This window comes from Dermatophagoides farinae, chromosome 1, assembly GCF_024713945.1.
Source record: "Dermatophagoides farinae isolate YC_2012a chromosome 1, ASM2471394v1, whole genome shotgun sequence".
Taxonomy (NCBI): Eukaryota; Metazoa; Arthropoda; class Arachnida; order Sarcoptiformes; family Pyroglyphidae; genus Dermatophagoides; species Dermatophagoides farinae.
Window position 1 is genome coordinate 5,995,461 of NC_134677.1, and position 11,883 is coordinate 6,007,343.

Here is an 11,883-nt window from a genome sequence, read left to right on the forward strand (position 1 = left end):
TATGCAAGATGAAAAAATTCGGGCATCATTGGCATGAAAGCATATATCTATTTTTAGACTTTGTTGAGTGTTTAACATTTGATTCCGTAAAGAATGGCGTGCATATGAGTTTTTTTTATTTGCGTCCTTTAACCCAAAGAATGTGGGCCGTTACTCAAGATGTATCATCAGCCGCTTTGGCGAATATTAAGGAATCGAATCATAACCAAAGTGTTCAATTCGCGCAATTTGTCTCGGTAAATTTAATATATTTTGAATGGAATCTATGAATTGATCTAATTGTTGTTCTTATAAAGTCACTAGATCGATTACCTGATAAAATCGTTTTGAAAATATTCTCATATTTGCCTCATCGTGAGATTGGTCGTGTGGCCAGAGTTTGTCGAAAATGGAGAATGATTGCTTGCGATTCACGATTATGGACTCATGTTTCACTTCGACCTGAAGTTTCAGGATTACATGTGACTAGTTTGGAAACATTATTGGCATTAATTTCTATGCGTTTCGGGCCATCTTTACGATACATTGAATTACCTATCGAATTGATTACCCATACAGTTCTTCATGAATTGGCAAATAAGTGTGTCAATCTATCGAATATGTTATTGGATTTTTCAACAGCTATGCAATTGCACGATTTCAATGATTTACATTCATTTCCTACGAAATTACGCACAATGTGTATTTGTTTGTCTGAAGTTATTTTCATGGAAGGTTTTATGAGAAAAATTTATAATTTCATCAATGGTTTAGAAGTTTTACATTTGATCGGCACTTATGAAAAGGCTGTTGAAGATGAAGAGGAAGAAATCTATGAAGTGGTCAACATTCATAAGCTCAAAAGTGCTATACCGAATTTACGCGTTGTGAATTTATTTGGCATCAATTTTGTTGATGATAGCCATGTTGAATCTTTGAGTAGCAATTGTATTCAGTTAGAATGTTTAGCATTGAATTTTTGCGTCAAATTTACTGGCAGTGTATTGAAGACACTTTTCAATCGTTGTAAACGTTTGCGATGCCTATTGATGCAACATACAAGTAAGTCTAATAAACAAAAAAAAATCAGAAATAAACTTCATTTTATCCCGATTAATAGACCTTCAAGATGAACACATGATGAATGTGGAATGGGAAAAAACATGCTTAGCAGAACTGGATATAACAGCCACTGAATTATCATCAGAATGTTTGATTAATGTACTTTGTCGAATACCATCGTTACGATATTTAAGCGCCGGTCAACAGGATTGTTTTACTGACGTTGTTCTCAAGGAATTCATGGAGAATGGCAATTCAAAATCATTAATTGTTCTTGATTTGGATCGCAATGAAAATCTTTCTGAAGAAATACTAATGAAATTTCTTAAAAATCAAGCTTCAAATCTACGTGGTCTTCAATTGTCTGGTATTCCACATTTGACTGAACAATTCTGGACTGCTATAATACCAGCATTAAAGAATATTCGGTTCGTACAAGTTATATTTTTGACAAACTGAATCTTATCTTATCATTATATGATTAGAATATTGGTCGTTGGAATGCCTGAAGGATGTTGTCAAAAAATACATCAAAAAATACATATTGATTCGTTGATTGATTCTATCGCTAATAATTGCGCTAATATAGAACGCTTGGAAATTCGTTGGGATCCAGAAACACTTCGTTTCTCTGATCGAAGTAATAAAGCTGTCGATTCGATACGATTAAAATGTCTGCGATTACGCTGCTGGTGTCTTAGTGACGGAAAATATTTCGAGATGGTAATTTTATATTATTTCATCGTTTAATCTATCATAATTATACAAAATATTAAAAATTCATCTTTTTTTTGTAAAACAGGTTAAAAGTAATTTTGAACGTGCTGATAGAGCTACGGTGGTTCGTTCTACAACTAATTGTCGTGTTACATTAGTTTATTTGTTAAGCCATTACAGAGATCTTATCTTCAATTGATTTACGAAATGATTTACAGATTCCAGGTCCCTAAAGAAAAAAAATTTATCTGAATGATAAAACAATATTGATGATGACGATTATCTATAATAATCATCACATTAATTTGTTCATTTGCCCTTAATCAAATTTTTTCTCTCTTTCAAATTTAATATTTCTTGTTTTTTGTTGTTTTTTTTGTCCAAATTCAACAAAACTAGATGATGATGATGACAATATCTGCATTATTGCAATGATTGATTTGAATTGTAAACTGTCGTTTGCCGAATATAATCTTAAACTGAACTAAATAAACTAAGATATGGATCATCACATAGATATCGATTTGATTAATTTTGATCTTTTAATAAAATGAAAAAAAAATCTCTTTTGGACTTTTTGATATGATTCGTTGATCAATATATGTCGCTTCTCTCATTCAACAGTTTTGTAATTAATTAATTAATTAATTAATTCAAAAACAAAAAATTAAAATTTCACAACAGATTAAATGACACATAACCCATATGAAAAAAATGGCAAAGTTTAAAAGATAGAATACGAATTGAAATTGCAATTGAATTATTTTTTTTGTCGATTAAAAAATAATGGTGGTGAGTGTTTGTTATCATTGAACGATCATCCTGCCTCTGCATATGACATCTGTAATTTTTGCCATCATTTAGATTGGACGGTTTATTTTATTCAATCTATTTACATGAAACTATTATTAATTTCAATGAAATTATCGTATACTACTATTTGAAAATAATATATACCAAACAAACTGCTAAAAAAAACAATAATGTCTAACGGTTAATTAAGCGTCACTGAACTAACATGATAATTATTATATATTATTATCTCTTTGTAGTTCAATTGAATATTTTCATTAGATGATCAGTACACGGTTCAAACAATTTTATGGCCATGGATATGTGGGTATGAAAATGTCATCTGCCTATAGACACAACCACCATGATAATCTGATTTTCTCCAAAACTAAATGTCCGTTGAACAAAAAAAAAAAAAATATTCATTTGATTATTTTGATTATAAAAAAAATTAGTTTGAAAATTAATTTTTTTTCAAAATTATTTTCAGTATTCCATTCATTACCAGGATGAAATTTAACCACAGCGGAATTAAATTAACAACGTGAAAGATAAATGATGGTTAACAGTCTCATAAACGATGAACAACAATTTGAATGAAATTTGACGATTCTTATCGATTTGTTGTATTTCGTTTTGCTCTGAATATGAATTGTGTATTTAATGAAATTATCCAACTAATCAATGATTCGAATCGTAATTTGTTGTTGCCTAGCTGCCCTTGGTAAAAATCATCATTGGCAACAGGTAGTGTTTACCAGAACACAAACAAGACAAGTGATATACTTGGCCAATATAAAACATACGAATATGTGAAACAAAACAGGTCTAGGTAGTTCATTCATTATTTCTATAGAGTTCCGTCAACAGGTAAAACAAGTCAATTTAAATTCGAAAATTGTTAATATCCTAAATTCATAATTTGACTGGCCTTTTTGTGACCGTTCAATTAATGGTTGTATTGAAATGAAAAAAAAATTTTTTTATCGATACATATATTGTCACACCCATTATTGCGTTCACAATAAGGCCTGATCAAATTCATTCGTACATTCATCGATTATATATCCGTGTTTACAAACAATCCTAATATCTATTTTGATTTCTTGTTTTTTTTTATTGAAAAAAAATAATTACATTCTAATGATTTCATCTTATTACTATTCCAAATCAATAAAATAATTGTTGTTACCACTTTTTTCCACTCTAGATCCATTAAAATATTGAAAATTTGTTGGATAAGTGAATCAAATAAAAATTGAATATATTTCACATCATTCTTTTCTGTCTTTCATGTTTGGAAAGAAAAATGTGGATAACACATATCTCAAAACGTTTACAACATAACTATAAAATCGCCCATTTTCCACTAAATTTCTTTTTTTTTATTTTGTGATAAATTTTCTAAATAAATTTTTATTTATTTTCAGAATGTCATAACAGCTGCTGCCATGATGAGTATGTTTTCGATCAATCAATCACAATATTATCAATATATCGATTATATACCTTTAAATTGCAAATATAACGCGTCTTATACAAGAAAAAAAACGATTTTTATATGAGTACAACGAAACAATTTGTCCATAAACAGAACAGATACGCTGACGTGTCTTTTGATTGAACCAGAAATTTATTTTCTCACTTAACAAATCATCTTTTTTCTTCGATGATTATGATGATGGCCATCATCAAAAGATTTATCTTTCCAATGATTATGTTATTCATTCGATTATGTTTTTTTTTGATGTGATGATCATCATCAATCAATTGATTTATCAAAAAAAACAACAGTTCCAGTTTCTTGTTTAAGTTTGCATACATATAACAAACATAGAAAAAAAAATATCAGACAGGGACAAATCAATTGGCAATATTTTTGGCGTGAATGGAAAGACCAAAAAAAAACATTATCATCCATCAAACAAAAAACAAGACTTTGGATTCTACACAATGATGATGAATTGATGATTATTATTGGCGGCAGTTATCATCATTCATATATTTGTGTGTAAATGTAAAGTGTTCTTTTTTTCTCGGTGATTGGAAACACTTAAAAGAAAAAATATTAGATTTATTGATATTTTTTCTATTAGAATTGATGAAATCGAACATATTTTGTTCCATGTGTGTGTGTGTGTGTGTGAGCTCGATATTCCAAATTCTACTTTTCAATTCTTTATAAAAATTACTTTGTAGACATTTACATTGAAACAATTTTAAATTGTCCATTTCATCGATTGGATTTAAATATTGATTTTCTCTTTCCATATTTCTGTTTACTCCATGTCATTGATTATTAATCAATAAACAAGTAAGAAGATATGATTGGCATCATTGAATACACCGATGTCGATACAACCGGTGATGATGATGATGATCCGTTGATCCGATGTCCAAAAAAAAAAAAAATTTTTTTTTATTTGTCGTCAAGATGTTTGAGACAAGTGTGTAAGTTTTTTCACTAAATTATTTTCTCTGGTTTTGTTATCTTATATATTTGTATATTTTTGGTGTTCTAGAAAATCTCTTATTTGTGTATGATGTGGTACTTTATAAAGTGCTCAATAGTAACCGATTAGCGGATTCAGAAAATAGAGAGAAAGAAAAACAGTGAAAATGATTATGATGATGGTGGTGGTGGAGACGACGTCGACGATGATGATGTTGATTATGATGATTATGATTATGATGGTGATGGCGATGTGAATGGCAAATGCAGATGCGAATAGTGCTCCAGACTTAGTGGTGCCGCTAGGCAATCGTTATTTTTTTTTTGAAAATTCAATAATAATGATGGTCGATGGCGACAAAAAAAAACTTGATCAGTTTAATTTTGTTTGCAATGTACAGATGTTTGTCGTTTCCATCATCAATATTCAATATCTCTGACCACACTTCATCACATCATAGATGATTCTTACTGATCATTCGACCATCATAATATTTTCATATATGTTGTTTATTCATCGATCAACAATAATCACTACGTACCATTTTTTCCTTATTATCAAGTGTTTTCCAGCGTAATTTTGGGTAGCCAATATATACGATGATGTTTGAATAAATTAAATAATTCCGGTTAATGATCATTCAAAATAATCGAAATTGATTGATCCATGTCTACTGTCATTCTATCCTGTTATATATCTATAATTAATCCATTATAATTATTAATAAGGATATTGAAATGAAACTCGAGCGTTTCCATTTTCTCGTTTTTGTTATCGGCATTTCAACATAAGATCACCGGATCCTCAGCTTAATTTCATATATGATTGTTCTATTTATGTTTTAAAAATTTTTCAAATCACTCTTTTCATTGAACAAGTCTGACGGCTGATATATAGTGATGATGGACAAAATAAGAGTGGAAATGATGATGAAAAGAGACGCCGATGATGGACAATTTTTTTTTCGCCCGGACATTGGAGTATATTTCGGGTCGAACTAATACTAACTTGATCGGGAAGTTTAACACCATCAATCCATGGATTTTTTTCTGGCAAGTGTAGCAATGTGGACAAGTTTTTTTTCATAATTTTTTTTTCTTTCTTTCGAAATGTGATGACGACAACATGGAATACATTTTTTTACATTACGTAAGTATAATAAATTTTTATATATACAGACATTCTTTTGGAATATGAATGGAAATCGTATTCAAATCATCATCATCATCTTTTTGAGCATTGGTCTTCTAAGTAGTAGTGCCGCAGGTGATTAAATTTGAGAAAAAAACGGTAATTTACCTGCGCACGGCTACTTCATAGACCGAAATGCTTGTTTGATACATCGAACTTTATATTATTTTTTAATTATTCATTAAAATTTTATTTTTTGCAATTATATTTTTTTTACTTTGTCAAATATATAATAAAATAACGTTTTTTTTCAAGATGTTTTATTGTTTTTTCTTTTGCTTATTACCAATTTTCAATTGTTGTTGTTGTTGTTGCTGTTGAGACAATGGTTTTTTACCAAACATATTGGCCATTACTTCAGATATTTCGGGCAATTCGGATCCTTGTAAATTTTGCAATTCCTAATGGATGGAAAAATTTCGATTTAATTTTTGATTAAAAATTTTCGATCTAAATTTGTATTACCCGTTGTGTTTCCAGATCTTGTGGATTGATAATTTTAGGAGCAATCATTATGAACAATAATGGCAATACCATCATTAATACCATTGGATTGAAAATGAAATCGGTAATTTTCCAACTTTCACGAATTTGGAAATATTTAAATGGCGCTTTGGATTTAAATTTCAATGGATATAGTAATTGTATGACTTCAGTAGTCTGTATATAATTGGTTTTTCGAGCTCGAATTTTTCCACGAGAATTCACATCCACACGGATAGAATCATAGAAATAATCGGCATTTGATACTTCAACAACATATGAACCAGGAGGAATGTTAGTTATCTCGAAACTTCCATCCGATCTATTCATGTATTAAAAATTGATAAATAATTGAATGATTATATTAAAATTCATCAACAATTACTTGAGGAAGCCATAGTATTGTCCATAATTCACAATGACTTTGGTTCCAACTAAAAATTGCTCAGACGGACCAGAACCATCTACATTATATACTTTTCCTTCAATTTTGTACAATTCATTAAGACTAGAAGGATTCGCAAATTCTTGTGAATTATCGAATGATTGACCAGAGACACTATAAATAAAAGTAATTAGGAAACAAATAAAATTCGTCAACAATTTTTGAAGTCCCATGTTGAAATGATTGCAAATAATGATCATGTAAAAAAAATCTATAGATGGAAAATTATCCTAATGTCTATTTTGAATCATATAGACTGCTCATGTTTAAATAGTAATTGAACACAACAATTCTTTGATGGATTTCGCTTTCGTTTTCCTAATTGAATCAAAAATAAAAACATGGAAAGAACCGATTCTAGGGTGATAATTTTACCAGAATCATCTTCATGGCAGCGATCGGATAATTACATTTCGAGTAGTGATCGATATAATTTTGGTAATGCTTTTAAGAAATGTTCAAAATATTTTCATCGTTTGTTTCGAATGAATCATATGGATTTTGAGTTTGCCTTTTGGCAAATGGTTTATTTATTTTCGAACCCTAAAAAAGTGTATGTTCTTTGATTTATTATTTTTTTTAGGTATTACTATTTTTGTATCATTTATTTAAATAGTTACAGAAACTTTCAGTATCGAAAACAAACCAAGAATCAATTTGCTCGTGATGATCCTGCCTTTTTAGTATTGCTTTCCATTTGGTTTATAATATCAGCCACGGGTCTTTCATTGGTTCTTCATCTTCATTTTGTTGGTTTTATCAAATTTTTATTATGGGTTGTACTTGTCGATTGTATCCTTATCGGCATGATTGTCGCTTCGATTTTTTGGTTTATAACGAATTTTTTTCTGAAGAAAAAATCTAATCAAGATGTAGAATGGGGTTTTACTTTTGACGTTCACCTCAATGCCTTTTTCCCACCATTATTGATTCTTCACGTATTTCAATTGTTTTTTTACAATGGTAAGATTAATTCATTTTACGGATGATTATTAATTATATCAATTTATGATCTGATTAGTTTTCATCAGTACCGATTCATTTTTGGCACGTTTATTTGGCAACACCCTGTTCATGATTGCTGTCACCTATTACTGTTATATTACATTTTTAGGATACAGTTCATTATCATTTTTACAACATACTGAACGTATTCTTTATCCTCTGGTACCATTGTTTTTGTTTTATTTTATGGCAACATTGGCTGGTCATAATATTTGTCGCACTATAATGGATTTCTATCATTATCGAGTATATTGAAATTTTGTGATTTCTATTGTTTTGTATTTTATTGTAAAATATTTATTTAAATAATTATTTTTATTACAATGGCAATATTTTTCATATTAAAATACATATAAATATAATTTTATGAATAACAAGAAAAATTCAATCAATGTGTTTGTGCGATTTCTGAAAAAATATTCAAAACATGATCAATAGTAAACATAAGGCATATGTTGGATTCTGGATAACATTTTTTAATCATTTCTTGTATGTATTTATATTGGGTTATGAATTCTTCTTGCATTGAACGCCAAATAACCTAAATATTAATAATGAAAAATAATTATGGACAAATCAATTCGATCATTAATGAAAAAATGCTCACCTGAATCAATGTGCTTTCAGGATCGGATACATGTTTTTCCACACGACGATACATTTCTTCTAGTCCTTTTTTAATATCTTTGAGGTTACATTCTTTTATCACTTTACGAAGTTCTTGTTTACTGAACGCTAATTGATAACCGATTTCTTCTTCTTTGATGCCTTGTTTAACTTTTTGTTGAACACCTTCGAAGAATATATTCAATTTTTCCAATGGACGACGGAAATTAATATTCACATATTCTTTCAATGCATTATTATAATAATCTTTTGCAACTTTTTTTTCATTATTTAAACAAGCAATCTTTAATGATGATAACATTATCTGAAGATAATGATAGTTTTCAATTTCAATTATCTGTGATGGTGTCTTATAAATTCGTTGATGTTCTTTTGCAATTCTTGAAATTGAATGAAATATTTTCTCCAACAAAATACCATACCAACGATCAATATCGGTTCGACGTTGGCCATATTTGATAATGTTCTCGGTTTGTTTGGCAAAGTTTTCGAAACGTTTGACAAACGAGAGGACACCGATTTTCGTACGTTTCGGATCTTTGGCTTCTTCTATTTCTGTTTGTATTGATTGCATATAACGATCAAAATTACGTTTGACCTGAATTAAAATATTTCCATAAGCTTTCGAAAGGAATGAACCGGCATCCTGAGCGTTAAGAACATGACTAGTCAATCGTACAAGAAAATACATAGAATATAGTCCATCAATTTTGTCATAATGAGATATAAAACTGATGAATTCATTTTCAAATGATTTAAATAATTCAGCTAGAATACTGCGAAGTTTATCCTGTTTTTTCGATTGCATTGATTGTTCCGAAACACTTGAGCTATGATTTGAAACATCAGTTTCACTGGGACTACTTTTATTAGTCATAGTAGGCGTTGAAGGTATCGATATGTTCTGATTGTCGAGGTCAAAAAATTTATTGCAAAAATGTTGTTCAACAAGACAAACTGGATCAATACTTTTCAATAAGAATTCAATGTATGAATCAAATTCTTCCCATTCAGAAAGACTAACTTCAGAACTACGTATGGAAACATTGTCGATAGTAGTTTCATTATTACTCGAAGATGCATATGATCCACGCCGAAAATCAGTTTTTAGGTCATTTATAGCAAGACTTTTGCGTTTAGAAATTTCGCTTGATTGACCGATTCCTTTAGAATTATAAACATAACGATCACGAAGATAATCGAAAAAGTATGAAAATTCTTTTTCGTAAACAATACTGAAAGTATTAGTATAGAAAACTATTAACGATGCATATGATTTTGGATCAAATACACGAATCCATTTGATAAATTCACCATATCCAAATAATTGATTATGAACTTTTGAATGTTCAGTCAATACTTGTTCATTACCTTTCATTACATTGCTTCGTTCTAGATATTCATTTGATAAATTGGTCATAATACTTCGAAACTGGTCCATTAATTTTTCCAAGAATTTCGATGCAATACCATTCAGATATCTTTTCTGTTCAGTAACGCCTTGCAGCGAATTCAATGTTGGTGATATTTCAAATTGGATTGCTTCTTGTAATCGCATTGCGGCCTCAATACATCGACCATAACTAGCGATAGAATTAAAATCATATTCTTTCAGCAGATATTCATCTTCTTTGGCAAAATCTAACTTGGTAACTAATTGTCCAAATTCATCAAGTAGACGTTTATTATTATCGTTGTATGTTTGTACAATGGCTTCTTTCTTTTCAACTTTTTGAACTATATCACGAACATTTTTGAGCAAACTTTCATAATAGATAATCTTGTTTTCTAATCTAAATGTTTCATCGATCGTGTTCTGAAGAATGGTCATCAAGTCCATAACACGTTGTTCGGATGCCATAATATCCTGAATGTTCAGTGAATCCATATTGGCCAAATCTCGAGATAATTTCTCGGTTAATGCTTCAGCATTGTTGATTGGATTTTCTACTTCTAATTGAAAAAGTCTTTCAAGATCGGCCTCTTCACGGTTGGTGAGTGCTTGATACGAATCATTCTCCTGATTCCAATCACCATTTTCAAGTTTTTCATTTGTAGAAATTTCTTCTAATTGATTAAATACCAATGCAGATGCTGGCTGACCATTGGAAATGTTGATGAATTTGATATGAAAATAAGCTGGCACTTGATTGACGATCTGTTTGATAGATTGTAAGAATGATGATTTTTCCTTCTGACTATTGGCAATCCATCGGAATTCTTGTTTATTTTTGAAACGTATCTCAAATTCGGGTTCATTGCTTTCATGTTTTGAATCAATCTGTTGTATTTCATCAAATTGCCAGATTTTATCTTTTTTGTATGATTGATCAGTTTTTTTAATTAGATATAAAAAATGTGTATTGATATTGTTGACAACGATGGCTAAAAAATAATTTGATTTACTTTTTTTCTTATTCGGTTTGTTTACAATAATCAAATATTTTAATCGTTCACTATTCAGCTGAAACAATTCTCTATTGATAATTTGTTGTTGTTGTTGTTGTATCGATGTCATTCTGTTTCGTTGTTTTTTACTTGAAACTGTTGATGAAATTGAATTCCTTTGTAATCAAAGATAATAATAAATAAAATGATAATAATATAATAAATTCAATTCCAAATGCAGGATTCTGTTGAATAAGCAATAATGTTTACAAAATAAATACTCCCACGACAACATTGCCCATTACTGACATCTAATGCTTACATCATCAACTATTTTTTGATTTACATCATCAATTCAATATTATTATTTCCCATGTAAAAAAATTTGTTAATCCTAGTCAACATTCATTGCAATCATTATCATTATCGACCATAATTAATGTTATATGGACAAAACATTTGTCTTTATTTCATTAGCTGTCAAAATGGATAAGATGGATGGATTTCCCGTTTGTTCTAAAATGATCAACAAGAATGTTTTAGTATAGCAATTTACAATTGTCAATATGTGTAATGTGTGTAATTTAAAACGACTATCAATGAAAATTTGTCACCATCACGTGTTCACCAGATGACAATGACGTTTTGAATTTTCATACAATTGTCTATATTTTGTTAGCCATACAAAAATTGGTGACATTTTTTCATTTATGTTGTCCCGTTTTTTCATTTAAGATCCAT

At 29.6% G+C, this 11,883-nt stretch overlaps 4 protein-coding genes across 4 annotated transcripts; 2 read left to right on the forward strand and 2 right to left on the reverse strand.

Moving 5' to 3' along the window:
* The first annotated feature begins 8 nt into the window (after positions 1-8).
* Positions 9-2,266, forward strand: LOC124493056 (uncharacterized). The gene is made up of 5 exons (XM_047056108.2): positions 9-236; positions 297-1,041; positions 1,100-1,469; positions 1,527-1,764; positions 1,844-2,266. The coding sequence occupies exons 1-5, from the start codon at positions 9-11 to the stop codon at positions 1,955-1,957; spliced, it is 1,695 nt and encodes a 564-aa protein (XP_046912064.1). The 3' UTR covers positions 1,958-2,266.
* Positions 2,267-6,360: 4,094 nt separating this feature from the next.
* On the reverse strand, positions 6,361-7,360 carry EMC7 (ER membrane protein complex subunit 7). The gene is made up of 3 exons (XM_047055850.2): positions 7,063-7,360; positions 6,660-6,999; positions 6,361-6,595 (listed from the first exon to the last, which is right to left on the reverse strand). Exons 1-3 carry the CDS (start codon positions 7,320-7,322, stop codon positions 6,455-6,457), a joined length of 741 nt encoding a protein of 246 aa, XP_046911806.1. The 5' UTR covers positions 7,323-7,360; the 3' UTR covers positions 6,361-6,454.
* A 20-nt stretch (positions 7,361-7,380) lies between these two features.
* Unc50 (Unc50 RNA binding protein) lies at positions 7,381-8,510 on the forward strand. The gene is made up of 3 exons (XM_047055849.2): positions 7,381-7,675; positions 7,739-8,085; positions 8,144-8,510. Exons 1-3 carry the CDS (start codon positions 7,464-7,466, stop codon positions 8,380-8,382), a joined length of 798 nt encoding a protein of 265 aa, XP_046911805.1. The 5' UTR covers positions 7,381-7,463; the 3' UTR covers positions 8,383-8,510.
* Sec3 (exocyst complex component Sec3) lies at positions 8,385-11,448 on the reverse strand. The gene is made up of 2 exons (XM_047055845.2): positions 8,735-11,448; positions 8,385-8,668 (listed from the first exon to the last, which is right to left on the reverse strand). Exons 1-2 carry the CDS (start codon positions 11,270-11,272, stop codon positions 8,516-8,518), a joined length of 2,691 nt encoding a protein of 896 aa, XP_046911801.1. The 5' UTR covers positions 11,273-11,448; the 3' UTR covers positions 8,385-8,515.
* Between the last annotated feature and the right edge of the window lie 435 nt (positions 11,449-11,883).